The 20,108-nt window shown below is 30.2% G+C and overlaps 1 protein-coding gene across 2 annotated transcripts in view; it reads left to right on the forward strand.

Annotated features, from left to right (window-relative positions):
- Grip (Glutamate receptor interacting protein) overlaps nucleotides 1-20,108 on the forward strand; it is a 330,265-nt gene that overhangs the window by 23,609 nt on the left and 286,548 nt on the right. For both annotated transcript variants that reach the window (XM_067269340.1, XM_067269339.1), the window contains exons 5-16: nucleotides 1,076-1,221; nucleotides 1,314-1,476; nucleotides 1,546-1,691; nucleotides 1,768-1,912; nucleotides 2,912-3,093; nucleotides 3,162-3,344; nucleotides 4,908-5,085; nucleotides 8,203-8,420; nucleotides 8,495-8,710; nucleotides 8,786-8,930; nucleotides 12,760-12,905; nucleotides 19,406-19,440. In XM_067269340.1, the coding sequence (XP_067125441.1) occupies nucleotides 1,076-1,221; nucleotides 1,314-1,476; nucleotides 1,546-1,691; nucleotides 1,768-1,912; nucleotides 2,912-3,093; nucleotides 3,162-3,344; nucleotides 4,908-5,085; nucleotides 8,203-8,420; nucleotides 8,495-8,710; nucleotides 8,786-8,930; nucleotides 12,760-12,905; nucleotides 19,406-19,440 (1,903 nt within the window). The remainder of the gene's footprint in view (nucleotides 1-1,075; nucleotides 1,222-1,313; nucleotides 1,477-1,545; nucleotides 1,692-1,767; nucleotides 1,913-2,911; nucleotides 3,094-3,161; nucleotides 3,345-4,907; nucleotides 5,086-8,202; nucleotides 8,421-8,494; nucleotides 8,711-8,785; nucleotides 8,931-12,759; nucleotides 12,906-19,405; nucleotides 19,441-20,108) is intronic.

A 20,108-nucleotide genomic window follows, 5' to 3' on the forward strand; every position in this document is an offset into this window, starting at 1 on the left:
TTATGTAATGAAAATTTTCTACTTAATTGAAATAATACTTAATTTCAAATATACGGTAGAGCATCGATTATCCGATCCCCTATTAACCGACCGCGTTCTGGTCGGCAAATTCAAATGTCCGCTAGTGACGTGGCGCTACGATATTTGGTTATGTCTTGGCTACTTTAATATTATTTTTGTTAAATTTTTGCATGTTTTAGCTGGCAGCACTGGCTCGACCATGAAAGGGAGGCTAGTATTTAGACCAGGCCTAATACACTATACTAATAATGTATTTTTTCATACTTTTCGGTTATTCGACCAACCCCAGTCCCCAATTAAGTCGGATAATCGATGCTCTACTGTACTATTAAAAGAATTTATCAAAAAATAAAGATTTTTAAGTTATATTTATAGTACTTGTAATTATTGTCCAGCTTTTTTCCTGAAATTTTTTTTTTAAAAGTTAGGATATATTTTAAATTCAAATAATTATAATTGTGTGTTTATAAGAGATATACGCACAGTTATTGCAAAAACAAAGTTTATAGTTACGATTATATATATGAATTACGTATTAAATAAAATAACATAATCAAATTACCATTAATAACTATTTTATTTTATGCAAATAGTATAAAATAAAATTGTTGTTAATAGTAATTTGATTAACCGTAAAATGTAAATGTATTAATGTTACCTTAGGTGCCAAGATGGCAGCTCGTTTCTGATTCCAGCAAGGAAACAGTGGGACACACGTTCTAACCTAACCTAGCCTAACCTATTCTAATAATTTGGTTGCTAATAATTACGGTAATTTATTAAAATAGGTTAGGCTAGGTTAGAACGTGCATCCCACTGTTTCCTTGCTGGAATCGGAGACGAGCCGCCATCTTGGCACCTAGGGTAACATTAACCCATTTTACAAAAGTCAATAATAGATTTCTTTATAAAGATTGTTAAATTTGTTTGTATTGTTTTTTATAAAATAGTTTGAGATAAATTTTAATATACCATTATGTATCTTAAATAGTTTTATAAATTGTTTGGTCACAGAATATAATAATTATTTTTTTGCTGGGAAAAATTTTAATAGGTGTGATGCACTTGCCGTTGGAGATTATATTGTGTCAATAAATGGCATTCGGACAAATAAACTGAAACATGATGAAATTGTAAATTTATTAAAAAATGCAGAGGAAAAAGTTACTTTAGAAGTGGAGTATGAAATACCTACTTCATGTAAGCCAATTTTCAGAGCTATGTAAATTATTAGTCTGATAATGTTCATAGTATATGTGTTACAAAGGCAAAATTTTGCCTTTGATTTTCAGATGCTGAATCATCGCCCTGTGTCTGCCCAAAAGTAATTCAAATTAAATTAGAAAAAGAAACTGGTAGTTTCGGATTTACTCTTCGTGGTGGATCATGCTTGGACAGGTTAAAATCTAGGCCTCTAACAATTACAAACGTTCGATTTGGAGGACCAGCAGACAGGTTTGTTTCTCAATTCGTATCCTAATAAAATTCGTAATAAGAGAAATTAAATGTAATTTTGAATTAAAGAGAAGGGACCATTAAGGCAGGAGACCGTTTACTTGCAGTCGATAGTTTTAATTTAACTTTGGCAACTCTACAAGAAGCCATGAGTATCTTGAAACAGGTTTCCAGGGAGGCATTATTTACTCTTGAATATGATGTGTCTATTCTAGGTTAGTTTTAAATTTCAATTATTAGTTAACTTTTTTAAAAGATTTATTTTAAAATAAGTTGTTTTGTATGTTTTAGATGCTGTTAATAATGCCTCTGGTCCATTACTAGTTGAAATAGACAAAACACCTGGTTCTAATCTAGGAATTACATTAACAAGATTGCCAAAGCCTGAAAATAAAATGGTCATTGAAAGTATTAAACAAGCAAGCATTGCAGAAAGGTAAATTTTCAAAAACTTTAAAATGCACAGCAGTGTATTTAGAATTAAAAATTCATATTTTAAAGACTGATTAATCAAATTTGAAACATGAAGATTTCTTTAACTATATAAAGTGTCTAAAAGAATGTTGTTGTAATTCTTTAATATTGTGTAAATAAATGAGTGGAAGGGTAAGGGGACTGGAAAGAAATCTGGTAATTTTCACTTGTACTAAGATAAAATTTAAATAATAATAGCTTAAAAGGAGTAATTTTTTTAAATTATGGAAAAGTTTTCTATTTTTAAAAAAGAATATTCTAAGTTTACAAAAATTGTATATGGTGGCATCTGTTAAAAAATATTATTAAAAGAATAATTTTTATATTTTTAATTATTATAAAAATTCAAAAGTTTTATTTTTGGTATAGGAATTATTCATTATTGGTATTTACAATTAAATAAACAAAAATTGTAAATGTCATTAAGAAGTAAAGTTTTCATTATGTCTGACCCCACTTGAGATATGACCCATGACATCTTCTCTATCTTCCAAATCTCTCAATTTTCAATAACCAAAACTTAACAGCATCAATGCTTGATATATAGAAGTAACTCTGCTGAGTTTCAAAAGTTTTGGTCCATCCAATCCCAAAATTTGACTGTTTGTGAAACTTTCCTATGTTATATTCTATAATAGCTGGAAAAGTAATATTTTGAACATTATTTTTTTAACACTCAAAAATAATCAGAACTTTAAATCTGATACTTGTCTTCCTTTGTTTTCAATGCTGCTATCAAAATACTCCAAATTCTTATTGAATTACAAGCTGAATTTGGTCAGTTGGCATAATATTAAGATAATCCTCCAGTCTCTTCATTTTAAATTCATTGGCACTTGTAAATTGTTTGATATAATTACTTTAATTATTTTTAAATAGTTAATAAAAGTTTCATACAATGCAGAATTACCAACTGATTAAATATAAAATTATTATAATTGTCACATCATTTTCCATTTAGATGTGGTGCATTGCATGTAGGAGATCATATTCTTTCCATAGATGGTACAAAAGTAGATCAAATGACTCCAGCCGAAGCAATGCAATTGTTGAAAGTAAATGTAAATGACATGGTCAAACTGGAAATTTTACCGGCGAGACAAATAGCAATTAAACGTGTTCCAGATGTAAATGTTCGAAGAGGTATTTATTATTATTCACCATTAATTAAACAAATACAAAAATGTTTCAATAATAACTTATTATTTTAGGTGCATTAATGCCGCCCATGCCTTCTTATGTGCCAAGTGTATCTAGTTTCAATACTTTATCATCATTTGGTAGGCAATCTTTTTCATCATATTTGTCTAATCAACCATTCCATTCTACAAGAAAGTGGTCTGGATGTAACGATAATACGCAATCTTCACTTCCGTTATCGTGTATTTCAAATGGTAAGTTTTTATTTTATTTTGAATTTAAATATCATGATAAACTATAGCATTGTGATTATTATCTATTACTACTATTGTCATTAGTAAGTCTGTCAGTATATGCAAATGTTTAAATGTTATATGTTAGTTGAAAGCTATAAGACCATGTTTCCACAGGTGAGAAAACTCTAGGAAGTCTTGCAAAAGTTACTTTCAATACTGTTTACACTAGTGAGTAAATTGCTGCAATGTTATCAGCGATAACTGTCATGTGAGAGAAGCTGTCAAAAGATACTGTCATAAGTTTTTGCAGTGTTGTATACACAGGATAGTTCAAGATGTCACAAGAACTATCACAATTTCAGTTTTACATACATTGAAACCATGCCACATAGATGTGAACGAGTAGTAGCTGCAATATTAGCATTATTAAATAAAAAGAGGTCCATTTGGGTCCAATAATGGATTCTGAAGCAAACAAAATATATTTGTTTTAACAATTTAGTTACAGAACTGCAAATATAAGACTCTTACAAGTTTTTCAATTTCATTTGTATAACTATGGTAGATTTCAAGATTTTGCTACAAAAAGTTGGATACGTTATTAAAAAGCAAGATACTTATATACAAGATTCTATAACACCAATAGAAAGATTCATCTTAATGCTATGATTTTTGGCATTGGGTAAACATATTTAGGCCTAATTGTCTTTATTTCTCTATTGAATTTGCTTAAAATTTAAAGTTAGTTTCAGAAAAAAATTCCAAACAATTAATTCAAACATCCCATTGCCATTTTTCTTAATTTTGATTTTTTTTGATTCATTCTCTTATTGGGTCCTTAAGTTGTGCACTTTTCTACTCGCTTCTTGGGTAGTTGTTGAAAATTCTCTTGCAATGTTAGTAAATAAAGTGTTTTTCTTCATAGTCTTTATAATCTACATTTCAGCAATCCCATAAGCAAGAGTTTCATTTGTAAAGTTCTGTTAGCTTTTTAACATTGTCACAGGACCAATTTTGTTCCTTCCATTCACTTGTAAAAATATTCAAATATTGCCATATAACCAACAAACTTAACTGTTGCCACACTAGCAGCGATAGTTGATTTTGTTGGTTGTATAGTATTCAATACAAGAAATTCGAAACTAATTGTATTACTTGTGAGATCTGTCGGACATTGACACGATTGTGTCTACATTTGCAATTTATTATGCTCACAGCAAGTGCTTGAAAACAGTTGCAGTACCATATACACAAGCAACTTGGCTATCTGACAGTCTGTCAGACAATACTTGCAGAAGTTTTCTCATCTGTGGAAATGTGGCCTAATGAAGCACATTTGCCAGTTTGCTATATTGGAAATTTTTGTTTCATACCATTTATATATTGGTAACAACCTTGGTTTAATACTACTAAATCCAAATAGAATAATGCAATGCAAGTTAAATAGCTTGATAATAATTTTGCTGGTTTTATAAGTTTATAAGATATTTGACATTGTTGCAGAAAATTATTTATTTGTTTACTATTATCAAAAATGTGCAAAAATTTATGTAACTAATAAATGCATATTTCTCATTTTAGCATCTCTTGTTTTAGCTGGTGTTAGTGGACAGATATGCCATACTGATACAACCCAAGTCACTTTATGTGCTGACTATTGTGGATTTGGCTTTTCTCTGCGTGGCTCTGCATTTGCTACTGAATTGTTGACGTCTCCTCCAGTAATTTGCAGTGTTGATCCTGGCGGGATGGCTGAAAAGTTGGTTTTGATAATTATGAAATAATAATTATTTAACTATATGCCTTCCTATTCCTATCTATTTGCTATATAAAATTCATTTCATAATATTCACTCTACACAAAAAACGTTTTGATGGTTTTCTTTTAAATAGAAAATAAGTATTTAAGTTATAGGAGGTGTTTTTTTTATTGAATCATTAAATATGGTCATAACTTTTTTGAATAGTCAAATCTTAAATTTTAATAAATTTTAGTATTGATTTATTATGAATGTATGCATTTTTGAAATACAGTAGAGCGTCGAAAATTGGAACGTCGGTAATTGAAATGGCCGGAAACTGGAACGATTTTCAGTCGGACTGTGTCATGCTGAATCGAACGTTTTTGATACTAGATTTACTTCTAAAGTATAATTTTTATGTTTTTTATATTCTTCAATATATTTATTTTGTTTGTACAAAATGAAGAAATAATTTTTAACGATACGATAGCCTCGATTATTATTATAAAAATTTTCGTTAGGCTTAAAATCGACGAAAATTCAACACGAAGCGACACGCAACGGAGAAAAATTCAACAGGAAGCAATACACAACGGAGAAAAATTTGAACATCGGACAGGTTAATATATTTTTTCGTACATAATCGGAAATTGGAAAAAATCACTACTTGGAACGACCCCAGTCCCCAATTGGTTCCAGTTATCGACACTCTACTGTGTGTAAAAAAAGTAGATATCATGTACTTCTTTCAATGGTAAATTTTTCTTAAACAGCTAATCATTATGTAATTTTTTTTCTTCTTAACAAGTAAACTTTATTTGTGAATAAGTAGATGTATTGAGAATATATATGCAGTGCCAATTATCTGAGGCAAGGTAGACTGAGGATGCATTGGATAATATGGAATGTTTGGTAAATTATTAAATGAACTGAATTAATGTAGACACATTTCTGCACTCTATTTTTATGTTACATGTGCTTAAAAAAATTGAACTTTTAAAAAACAACTTTTAATTTATACTACAGGGAAGTACTCGATCTTTAGTGTTCCTTGTGAAGGAACAAAGGAAAAAAAGAACTTAGAAGAAATAAATCATGCATTCTATGACTCCAATGCAAGGAACTTAAAGTTTATTTTAGTCTTTTTGATCACTTCTCTGTCCATTTGCTACAACAGACACTAAGACAAAGGAAACAACGCAAAAAAGAAACGAACTCTTGTAAAGTACTATTTTTAGTATCTTAGGAAACCGACACTAATTGCGGTCGGTAAAACTTCCGTTAACCTAACGGGTACTTTACGCGGATTCGAGATTAGTTTGCCAGGCCTGGGCTTTTAAGCGTGCACCGAAAAATTAGTAATAATAACGATAAATATCAAGCCAGATCAAAAGTTCAAATATATTTAATTAGTAACTAGAATGTACTACGTACAAAATGTCAATAATCCAAACAAAATTTATTAACGAAAAATCAACAAGTCAACCCGACAATAAAACTCAGCTACTTAGCTTAACTTAATATTAATTCCCCTTTGAAAATTCGACAAATTAAATACTTAGAAACTATGAACAAAATCTCTTACTAATTAAACGTCTATCCGTCACCTCACTGTACGAAGAACCTATTTCCTCAATCCTTTCAATATCGTCAAATCGTCAATCGAACTTCTCTTTAACACCTTGGATCGTCCAATTATCAATCTGGACTTCTATCAGAAAATACTTCGCTTTCGAATTCACCTCGCTCTCAAAGTCACCTCGATTTGGAAATCACCTCTCTCTGGAATTCACCTCGATTTGGAAATTACCTCTCTCCCCTTCAGTTAACGTACGGGTTTTATACTGTGAGGTGATGTCACACTTGAGCTGAGTTACTCCCCTTATTTACATACTCAGTTGCTAACATTAATTTTCTTTTCTGGCAGCTTTAAGTTTCCGACAAAGCTTATAAACCGTTTACAAAGTATTTGTCATAATTTTCTGGGATGTTAAGACGGTTTATCAAGTATTTCTTTACTAGTGAATGTGGGGACTCCTCCCTCCATTTTTTTTCTGCGGACTGTTACTTCCGCCGGGCAGCGCAAGTGCGCAAGATTTTCCTACGGCGCTTATTTTTTCCGTGAGTTGTTTTATCTTCATTTTTCATTACTAACAAGAGAGTGGTGGGGAACCTTCGTCCTAAATAAACATAAACCCCAAACAAAAGATAATAAAACAGAAAAATAATAATAAAATAAAAATAACACTCGGACTCAGTTCCTTACACTCTCAACTCTTGTCTACACGTCTTTTCTCCTCTTTCCTTTCAAAATGTCTTGCTTCTTCTCTTGAGCATATGCAATATTCCTTCTTGATCCAGGTTCTTTGGTTGTCATAAGGCTCTGGAGGGTTTATAGATTACCTTAACTATAACAATGCCCATCCAGACAAAAGAGCTGGTCACATAACAGAACACATGGTCTTCAAACAACAAAACAATAAAGCACTTTAATCAATATGATTATAAGTGAAATTAAAAGAAAATGTAACTCTACAATTAAAATTTCTTTAATCATTTCAAAAATTTTTATTGTTGTTAGAAGTCACCAGAGCAAATTCTTTAAAAATTCTAGATCTACTTTAGAGCACCTTGTGTTGCTTAGCTGGGATTTATAAAACAACTGTTCTGTAATGCATTATCTTGTCTTTCTCAACAAAATATTCTTCTACAGTTCATCTTGGATAAACAGGTGTTGGCTAATCAAGACTGTACCACATAAAGAGTAAATTTATTTATTAGATCATGTCATTTGACTCTATCATATCACTTGCATATTTTTTAGATAATAGTAAATTTGTTAAAAAAAAGGTGATCATATGATTATAATAGCTTCCCATTTGTATTGAGAAATTTATAAAATATGATTTAAGATTATGATTGATTTTATTAAATTTTTTATAGCAGCTTCTGATTGTTCTTAATATTAAAATTTTGTTTATATAAAATTCTTACATAAAGTTGTATTTCTTTCTTTTTCATCTATTTTCAAAATTGAAATTGTTTTGTGTGTTGTAGCATTTACTTGATACAAAATGTTACAGATATATAAAATTTTAACTTTAAAATTTATAAAATGTTTTAATATTTTCATAGAACTGGAGTTATTCAAGTAGGTGATCGTGTATTGGCAGTCAATAATAAATGCACAAAAGGCATGACTACAGATGAAGTAATGCATCTCATTCAACAATCTCATCCCCGTGTCACATTGGATATAGAATTTGATGTTGCCGAATCTGTTGTACCTAGTAGTGGAACATTTACTGTAAAACTAGCAAAGAAAGGATCTGGGTTAGGTATAACTATTGCTAGTAAGTATTAAATTTAGAAATCATAATTACAAAATGCTGTTCCAAGTAAGTAAATGTTTAAAAAATCTTGATAGCACCAAAAAATCGCCAATCTGGAAATTTGCCAGTTATATCAGACATTAAAAAGGGAAGCTCTGCACACAGAATAGGAACATTACAACCAGGAGACAAATTACTTGCAATAGATTCTGTTTCAATGGATAATTGTAGCTTTGAAGATGCTGCACAAATTCTTCAGAACTGTGACAACATTGTTAAATTAAGAGTTCAGAAAGATGATTCTTTCTCAGGTAAATATATCAGTAAATTTAATAAAAATAATTTAAGTTTCTTTTAAAATTAATTTTAATTTACCAAAATTTCAGAAGATCCAAACAGTTCAGGAAATATAGTATATACAGTAGAATTAGTAAGACATGGTGGACCTTTGGGAATTACTATATCTGGATCAGAAGAACCATTTGAACCAATCACTATATCTGGTTTGACTGAAGATGGATTGGCTGAAAGGTAAGATTTTAAAAACATTTTTCAAATATTTAAGTTTGTTTATCAAATTATAGAAAAAAAAGTATATTTTTATTTTTTCTAACATTTATAAAAATATATATTACTAAGATATAGGTTTTAAATACTGATTTTGATTTCAATGTACCTGTCCTTGTATCTTCAAGACAAATGATGCACCCTCTTAGTGCCCATAGGGCAGAAAGAGTAAAAAACAGAAACAGAGAAAAATGATGCATGTTAAAATGAATTTTTACACAAACTTATTATTTTTAATTTATTTTTTCTTAACCAAATCTTTAGTGAAAGAAAAACAGCAGTTATGTAGAATACTGTGGTGATTGTAATATTTTCTAATTATTATTATTATTATCATCATTATCACAAACACTCAAATGATATACAAATGGAATTTGGTCTAGACAAATGCAAAACATTATACATTGAAAAAGGAACTGTGAAGAAAGAAGACTTTTTACTCAGAAGTGGCAATATTATTAAGTCCATGGAAGAGGGTGAGTTTTACAAATATTTAGGATTTCAACAGGCTAAACTTGCAGAACATGCATAAATAAAACAAAGATTAACACTTGAATACCAGAACACATTACATGTAGTATTAAGAACACATCTAAATGCAAAACATACTATTAAAGCTATGAATACATATGTTGTCGCTGAATACACTTATTCTTTTAGAGTTATACACTGGACACGCAAAGATCTGGAGCGTGGAAAACAAGAACGACACTTGCATAAACAATATCATCCAAAATCATCTGTAGAAAGACTAACTGTTTTTCATAAAGGTGGTGGCTGTGGCCTGACTAATATAGTTAACCTGCACTACAAACAAATTCTGACACTGTGGGAATTTTTCCACAAAAAACAAGAAACATCAAGATTACATAAAGCTATAATTCTTGCAGACAGTAATCACACACTTTTAAACTTACATCCTGAGCATCTGGACATAGCACAACACATAAATAACATAGACACTATTAAGCAGTCATGGGCCCAAAAGGCACTTCATGGCAGGCATGCCTATGACCTAGTTCAGGACTATGTTGGCAAAACTGCATTAAAGTACTGGCCGACTAGGGGCTGTCTGTTTGGAGAGACCGAGGAGTTTATGGCTACCATTCAAGGTCAAGTCATAAACACTAAAATCTATAGAAAGCACATCCTGAAGAATACATCACTAACAAATGACTCTTGCAGAAAATGCCACATTCAGCCAGAAACAATACAACATATAACTTCTGGTTTTTAGGTCTTAGCACAGACATACTATTTACATAGGCATAATCAAATAGCAAATATAATACACCAAGAGCTTGCACACAAACACAGAGTATTAAATATCCAGGTACGCTACTACAGATATACTCCACAGGCAATATTAGAAAATGCCATACACAAAATAAACTATGACAGAGCTATAATCACAGATAAAACAATTCATCACAATAGACCTGACATCACTCTCATTGACAAATGCAATAAGATTGCCTATATAATAGACATCTCCATTCCAAACACTCGTAACGTAAAAAAAGTGCACACACTGAAAAATCAACGAGTACACTCCACTCACCCAAGAATTAAGGTAGCTGTGAGGATGGATAGGGTATTTGTTGTGCCTGTGGTCTTCTCTTCCACCAGTGTTATACCACATACACTACACAACAGTCTAGAAACATTAAACCTTAATAAAAACATATATGTGGCATTACATAAAGCTGCAATATTGAACACTTTGTATTGTTAGGAAGTTTCTAGATGTTGACACACATACCAATAATGCAGCTTAATGTTGTACTTAATTATTATGCCTTTGTGTCCTTTCCATCTTAATTTAAAATTTATTTTGTATATTAGTACTTTTTATATATTAACAGAACTTATTATACTGGAAAATATGGATGCAGATATTTAGTCTTACAGATCAAAAATAATGTTCTTTATTTAGTTCACCTGTGAACTAAATAAAGAACATTTCGGATGCAATTACTGAAATTAATATATTTTTTATTTTTGTTATTTTTAGACCTATCTATTCTTGCTAAATGTATACTTGTCAAATATTTGAGACAAAATAGTCTGTATTTTTAATATGTTAGATATACTTGTACAGTATGACCTCCATTTTACAAGAATTCAATACAACGAACTGCTTTGGTTTACATTTTTTTCCAATTCATGAAGCAAAATATTTGACACCAATGAATGCTGACTAGTATTTATGAGAACAAAAGTATTTTAAGTGTGTGTGTGTGTCAAGAAATTTTTACTCTCTCCAATCAGATGGTGTATAGGTTTGTCAGGAGTGCTATTTATTCTAACATGATTGGTCAGTTTAATAAACTTCATCTCCAAATTACAAATCTTTGTTTGAGAGGTTTTTGAGAAGGTATGCTTATAAACAGAGATAAAAGAACAAATAATTCACTTATTCCTAGCAGAAATCTGATAACAATGACTTATTTTATCTGGATGAGTATTTAAACAATCTGGAAACACCCAACAAAATATTTTCTGCAAAAAATTGTTAAATTATAAATGAATGGGGAAAATAAGGTAAATAAATTTATTATTAAATATGACTTATAAAATATTTCAATATGCATTTTTTGTTTTAAATATCTCCAAGGTCAGATATTTATTTCTGCATGCAAATTAATTCAGCAAAATTTAATTGAACATAGTTTTGCATTTCTTTCTTAGCTATTCATAAGAGTTCTTTGTTTAGATAACATTTTTATTTGAAAGAAATATCTGTCGTCCTGAAAAAATTTAATTTACAATAATAATTCTATTAACTAAACAAAATTAAAAAGTAATGAAAAATCAATGAGAGAATATCGACTTGGAAGTTATTTTAGAAGCATTTTTATACCAGACTATGATAGCTGGAATGGCAGGAAGGAGTGACAGTATGGCAAGGTTAAAATTGGGCATATTTTTACTTCTAATTATTTTAAATAAAATTAAACAGTAAAATAGCTATAACACAGCTAATCTACATTAAATAAGCTTTAAAATGACGTGTACAATTTATATTTTATACAACTGTCTTAACAAACTGAAATAATTTTGCTTTAATGTATTCTGTTTACAGAATGTTAAGAAATTAGACCAATAAAATGAAATATAGATGGTAGAGGAAAGTTAATACAAGCAATTTGGTCCTAAGAACTGGAGGTTGCCACAACCCATCTTACAAGATTTGTCTAGTACACTTTTGGTAGTGATTTGCTGCCCTATGATGTACAGTATAAATACCATACAGTAAAGTTTGACATTACTGATAAATATTTGTTAAAGCTATACACAGTAATTGTTAATTGCACTTAAAATTTGACATGCAATTAAAAGTGGGTTATCAATCCTCTCTATCAGCCATTTCATTTTGTCAGTCTAACTTTTTTAACACCCTGTATTTAAGTTAGTGCCATGAAATTGAATATTGATTGTAAATAGTTGCTCTGCATTTTTCTGAAAAATTAAAATTTTTAAATTTAATTTTGGATAGGTCTGAAATTAATTGCGAAATTAGTATATTTCTAATTTGGACTGGAAATTTTGTTATAAGGAAGAATTTTGTTTATGCACATTTTTATTCACGAAAACTATCCTCGAGACATTATTATGATTTGGAATTCAGATTCTCAAACTAATTTAAAATATCTATTATTATCATGATTTTATAATTTGCATATTTTTGAATTTTGTTTTGCAGATGTTTTATAAAAAACATTGTAAAATCACAGAACAAATTATTTGTAATTTTGAATAATTTGTTGCTTTTATTATATTTAATTTAAAGGACTGGAGCCATCCACATTGGAGATCGATTATTAGCTATTAATGGACAGAGTCTATGCGGAAAGCCACTCAGCGAAGCAATCACTCTGCTACAAAATTCAGACGATAGTGTTACTCTTAAAATATCAAAGAGATCTACTGATCAGAGTTGGTTAATTTAATTTTTAATTATTTATAGTGAAATATTTTATTTAACATTGGAAAAATTCTCATATTCTTATTTTTATTTAAATTTAATTTAATTAGGATTTTATGAGCAATTTTCAGTTTATTTTTCACTATAAAAATTTTTGCTTTAGGAATTTTTAAAAATTTGTAATTATAACTGACCAAGTTTAGAAAAAATTACTCTAAAAGTATATTATTGATATTTAAGACAGAAAATATTCTAAAAATTAGCTTTGAAAAAAATCATTTCAGTGTCTAATATGATGATTGGGTAGGTTAATGTAAGATTGTAGTTGCTGACAAATTCTCTAATTTTTATGATGGTTGCTAAAACTTGCAAGGTCACAAGAAAAAGAAAAGAAAAATTCAATTCTAAATAAGAATTAGATGCAATCCAATAGTATGTGACCTTACAATCTGAGATCACTAAAATGCTAGATTTGGACTTTCTGATTTTTGGGAATGCCCGTTACTTAGGTTTTTCCATTCATATAACATAGAAACTAATCCACAGCCATTAAAATTTGACAGTAAAGAAAATCTTAGAAAATGGGTTAGAGCCATTCAAAATTTATTAATAAGGCAATTACAATTAACCAAGAATGTCTATAGTGCAAAAGTAAAGGAAAAAAACTATCACAAAAACAAAACTGACCTTTAATTTTACGTTAACACAAAAGAAACAATTCTTAATTCAAACTTACGAACTAAGCTTCCATAAACTGATAATAAACAAAAATAGCTTTATGAGAATTCCCTTCTCTTAAATCAATCCATGATCAAATAACTATCGTGCCTTGTCGTCGATGTTTTTTGTTTTTATTTGTCCATTTATAGTTGAGAGTGACACCGCAATAGTCATCCAAGGTCATTTATGTTTTCTTACATATACAAAACTTTGCCATTTTATGATACTAATGATAATAAGTAGTAAGTTTTAACATTTTCTATAAATTATTTGAATTTAATTCTTCTATCAACAAACTTTGATCAGAGACAGAGGGGGCACTAGAGTTTGTTGCCTGGGGCAAGACATGCATTTGATGTCCTTTATCCCCCTACATAAAATTTAAAAAATTTTGTTTTGAAATGCCATACCTTGCTCTGTCAATCAATATTTGACTTGTGCCACATAATATAAATAAAAATAAAAATATACAAAATTTTCAGGCATATTTTTTAAATTTATGAAAATTTGCCCATACCGTAGCACTGGCCCTGATCAGAGAAAACAAAACTGCAAGTGTTATGCAAAAATTCTCTCACTATATATAAATTGTGTCTATTTCCAAATAGGTATCTAGTGAAGTAATTTCGACTTCAAAAATTTTCACCCAACCAAGTAAAATGTGCAAAAACTAAAGAAAACAATAAGGTTGGGTTTCACCTCCAACAGACATAACTAGAATGAAATAAACATAAAAGTGAATTACTAGATATAAGAATTATTTTTACTTGTTTTCTTTATGTATAACCAATGTCAATTTATGTATAAAATGATGAAAATGCTCATCTCGATAATAGTAATTTTTTCCACTTACATTCTGCATTAGACTTTCATGTTACAGTTCCTCAAAATTGTTTTTTCTCTCAAATAATCTAAGTACTGTAACATCTTAAAGATGAGGATGAACTTTGTAAAACTAAACACTTAATTTCCAGCATTTAATTTTTATATAAACAAACATTTTTGATTAATTTAATGATGATGGCTGCTAATTAAATTACACAAAAATGTTTGTTGTGTAATAAATTAATCCTTGTCAAATTATGGAATATGGCAGAAAATATACATTAAAAATTCTGAAACCATAATTAATGAAATGACTTTTTAGAAATTGACTCAGAGTAACAAAAAATGTGTTATGTAATTTTTTTGTTAAATTGAATCTCAGATAAAATCTTGGAAATATGAAAAACCTTTCTAAGAAAACACCTCAGTTAGGTGAACAGCCAGAAAAATTCCCTTCGAAATTGTCATAAGTTATGCCATTTGAATCTTACTTAAATGAACATTTCAATCAATCCCACTTAAAACGGGGTACAAGACCCCGCTTTAAGTGACAGTTGTAATTACATCCCCTAATTGTTCTCTAGTCAATAAGCATGTAGCTTATTTCTTTTGATATAAAATGGCAGATGGTATATTTATAAAATATAGAAAATACAGAAGATATAAAAACATTTTCACTTCTGCCCTTTCCCAACCTACAGGAACTAACAGTCTTCTTTCGCAGAGACGACCTTTTATTGTAGGTTATAACTCTGCTACAATATGCAAAACAGATTTCACTTCCAGAAACAAAAATTAAGTGAACAAAAGTAGCATAAGAATGCAGAATTTTCTAGAATTCCTGAAATGAGATATAAAGTAGTCAGTATTTGTCACATTGTAAAGTACTATTTTTTTTAGTATCTTAGGAAACCGACTATAATTACGGTCGGTAAAACTTCCGTTAACCTAACGGGTACTTTACGCGGATTCGAGATTAGTTTGCCAGGCCTGGGCTTTTAAGCGTGCACCGAAAAATTAGTAATAACAACGATAAATATCAAGTCAAATCAAAAGTTCAAATATATTTAATTAGCAACTAGAACGTACTACGTACAAATATCAATAATTCCAAACAAAATTTATTAACAAAAATCAACAAGTCAACCTGACAATAAACTTAGCTTAACTTAATAGTAATTTCCCCTTTGAAATTCGACAAATCAAATACTTAGCAACTATGAACAAAATCTCTTACTAATTAAACGTCTATCCGTCACCTCACTATACAGAAGAAACTATTTCCTCAATCCTTTCGATATCGTCAATCAAACTCCTCTTTAGCACCTTGGATCGTCCAATTATCAATCTGGACTTCTATCAGAAAATACTTCGCTTTCGAATTAACCTCGCTCTCACAGTCGCCTCGATTTAGAATTCACCTCGGTTTGGAAATCACCTCGGTTTGGAAATCACCTCTCCTTCTTCGGTTAACGTACGGGTTTTATACTGTGAGGTGATGTCACACTTGAGCTGGGTTACTCCTCTTATTTACATACTTAGTTGCTAACATTAACTTTGTTCTGGCAGCTTTAAGTTTCCGACAAAGCTTATAAACCGTTTACAAAATATTTATCATAATTTTCTGGGATGTTTAAGACGGTTTATCAAGTATTTCTCTACTAGTGATTGTGGGGACCCCCCCATTTTTTTTCTGCGGACTGTTACTTCCGCCGGGCAGCGCAAGTGCGCAAGATGTTTCCTATGGCGCTTATTTCTCCGTGAGTTGTTTTTTCTTCATTTTTCATTACTAACAAGAGAGTGGTGGGGAACCTTCGTCCTAAATAAACATAAACCCCAAACAAAAAGATAATAAAACGGAAATAATAATAAAATAAAAAATAAGGTTCGGGCTCAGTTCCTTACAACATGATAGTAGCAATCTGTGAGAATCTGGACTAAATGGAAAAATTTTTGCTAAAATTATTTCTCTCACAAGAGCAGGAAGTGATCGAATTTTCCTTCAGACTTGCTTTCTTGTCCAGAGATGACACATCTCTTGACTGACTGATCGGAAACATAACACAAAAAATTGTTATTGGTCTAACTTGTCAACATTGTCTAAAAAAGGGCATTGAAGTTTAGGGGGAGGATCCTCATTTAAAAGAAAAAAGATCAATGATCGTGGTTTGGTCATTCGTTATCAAGAGTTAGTTGACATCAAGTGTTCACTCCTGTCTTGGATTACTTCCACTACTCTATCAACGTCATCGCTCCCAATTACCGCCTAGGCCAACCAGCCATCTACTTACCTGCCCTTAGAGGATCTTACATCAAACTGTCTAACATCCCGACGAACCTAGAGGCTGTCTATATAATCAAGGATCAAGTGCTACCAGCTTATCAAGTGTCTAAAGACTACAGGTATTTATCACCGTGTGCATAACTGTAAACTCTCTCTCTCTCTCTCTCTCTGTGTTAGGAATCCTTTACGGTTTAATTGATATGCTATTTGATTACTATATAGTCAACCCTATGTATAATCTGATGCATAAATAAAAGGTTATTAATTTTGATAATAGAGTTGTAGCATGTAGCGAGTAGCATGCACTTTCAGATGTGCTGTCTCCAGCTCTCCTCCATCCCAAATCCGACCACTTACATAAAAAAACAAACTTAGTGGTCATCGAGGTTTCTGTATCTGTCCATAAGACAGTGGTGTCAGTCCTGACAATGCAGTCATCGCAGACATGGTGTCAGTCCTTTGGTCAAGTGGTGCAGGAAGCATAAAGGTATTTCGCACATTGTTACAAGTCTGCTCATTTGTAGTTTTGAGTATTGTATACTTTTGGAATTTTGGCTAGCACTCTTTTTGCCAGAGATGCATTAGTACAAAAAATTGAAGTTTTGAAACTTCCCGACGAGTTGACCCAAAAAAATCATGCTATATATGAGATTAAGATAAGCAACTTCTATATTATGAAACGTCACATAATCCTAATAATAAGCAAAGATGGCTATCCAGTTATAAATACGAAGAACTTAATTTGTTGTATTTGTAGTGTGGCTTGAAACAAAACAAACAAGGATTTCCTATTTCTAGACCAATACTACAAGAAGCACTTTGTTTTGCTGCTTGCCTTGACATTTCTGAGGTTAAAGCTTCTAATGTCTGGTTAGAAAAATTTAAATAACATCACAACATTTCATGTAGGATTCTAAGTGGGGAAGATTTTTAGAATCTTTGTAATGTTTTTGAAGGCGAAAACTGGAAAATGAAACTGTCCTATCTGATAAAGGGTTATGCTGCAAGAGACATTTTCAATGCTAATGAAACTGTACTTTTTTTATAATGCTTTGCCAATATGGCCTTTTACAAAAAAAAAAAAAAAAAAAATAGCATAGCATGAAGTGATAAATTTGCAAAAAAGAGTATTGTGCCGTTTTTTTTTTTTTTTTAAGTTTTACCGGTGAGATATCAGATCCACTTATTATTGGCAGCAGCATTTATTTGGGCTGTTTCAAGGGATAAGAAAAAGCTTCTTTTATGGAAACATGACTATCATACATTGACCAAGATTAATTGAAAAAGTGAATCATAAAATGATGAGGAAGAATAGAATAATTCTACTAGTTTTGGACCATGCACCAAATCACCTTTTCGGCAAATGCTAGTTTCTTTCTGCTAAATGCTCTGTTTGTTCTAGAAAATGCTACTTTGGCAACTTCATATTTGGGCAGCATCAGAAATGTCGAGGCTTTTCACAGAAAATCAATGCTACATTCTTATGGCAAATGAATAAAAAAAACTACAGTTGTTTTGTTATTAGAGTTTGTGGTTTAGAATTTTGATTTTAGGACTGTTATAATTACACTGTCATCTCAAGTAAAGGGAATGTCTCAATTAAGTGTGCATTTTTTTTTATCATTCCAAGGGTTGTTTACTTAAAAAGAGGTTTTACTATACTATTCTGTTTGCGTAAAGATGTATTAAACATGTCTGACTATAATTTTTACATTTGTAATTGTAAGTTGGAGAATTTGAAAAATGTAATAAGAATTTCAACATTTATTCAGAATTCAATATGAGCATTTTTATTTTATTTTATATATTTTTAATATTAAATAATAATAAAAGTAATGTAGTATAAAAAGAAAAATTTTATAAATTTCTGTTTAGTTTCAATTTTATTTTTAATACATTGAAGCATTTGTTTTATAGCACCAAATACCTAAATTATAAAATATTAATTAATATAATAGATAACATTTTACATAAGTTAATAGTTTATTTAAATTACAATTGTTATAACAACAGTTTTAATTATACATTAATAATTATATTGGTTTAATAACATTACAACAGCAGTTCTTGATTTTTGGACCTAATGTGCATTTAAAATTACGTACAAATGTTGAAAGTTGTGTAATAATTTTTATATATTATAAAGGGAGTTTGTTCCCATAGAGACAAAAATAAAAATTATAAAATATCTTAAGATTTTTTTTTATATTTGGTTCCTTCCATCCTGAGGACACCAAGAGAGCTTTTTTTTTTTGTACTTGTTACAGGTTTAGACTACAACTAGGTGATGACACATGGATCACCTGTTGAAAAAGAACTCTGGTTCCCTCAGAGCAGAGGTCCAAAGCTTTCACCATCTATATCTTATTTGCTTTTATATAATATATACTCACCATACAAGGGTAAAACCTTTGTATGGTGAATATGCTATATTGCATGAAACATATTTGAAATGTTAAAACTATAGATTAAAATAGACAATAAAACTTAATTTTTGCAAACTATAAACTATTTTAGTGTTACTGGATAGAAAGTGCTACTGCATGATAAATTTGGCACACAAAAGACAGTTTGAGTATCACTCTTTTGTATGCAACACTTTAGGATGATCAAACTCAAGGACTGCTCTTATACAAAATTTGCCAAATTAATAAAATTCTTTTTTATTGTATTTCAAAATAGATAATGTGAACAAGGCGAAAGAGAATCGATGCTTCGTAAGTTGTTGTTTTTATTATATTTTCATTTTTAAATGTGCTGTCAAATGTCTATGCATCAATATTTAAATAAAGATTTGCCGTTCAAAAACTACTTCGTAATTTCTACGAAGTTTTGGGTTTTCAAACTAGCCTCAATCCAAATACACAAACACGGATAGTAGCGTAATCAATTTGGAGATTTGATTTAATTGAAAAAAGCTACCATTATTATAAAATGTCGATTGACAATAGTTATTACTGTTGTAAAAATTATGGTAAATTGACAAGATAATAGTATTTCGATATTGTTAATGAAATTAATAATATAAAAAATTGAATTTTAAATAAAATTTCCCTGTTATTTAAAATTAGAAATGTAAAATTCCAGCAATAAGCTATTTCTATAGATTTCCCAAAGAGATTGAATGTGTGATATATATACATATGCACAATACATTAGGGTGCCAATATATGATTCAAATTATTACAAAAATTTATTAGAGAAATATTTATTGTACAAAAATTAAACTTCAATCTTCTTTAATCTTGTTTTTCCATATTTAACTAACTAGACCTATGATGTGCAATCCAAACCCATTTGTTGCCCGGTAGATGTCTAATCAATGTTAGATTTCTCGCCGAGCCTTCTGTGGTTGCTAGCCAATTTGATCTTCGGTGATTGTTTT

Source organism: Centruroides vittatus, unplaced genomic scaffold (genome assembly GCF_030686945.1).
Source record: "Centruroides vittatus isolate TY-2023 unplaced genomic scaffold, ASM3068694v2 contig_349, whole genome shotgun sequence".
Classification (NCBI taxonomy): Eukaryota; Metazoa; Arthropoda; class Arachnida; order Scorpiones; family Buthidae; genus Centruroides; species Centruroides vittatus.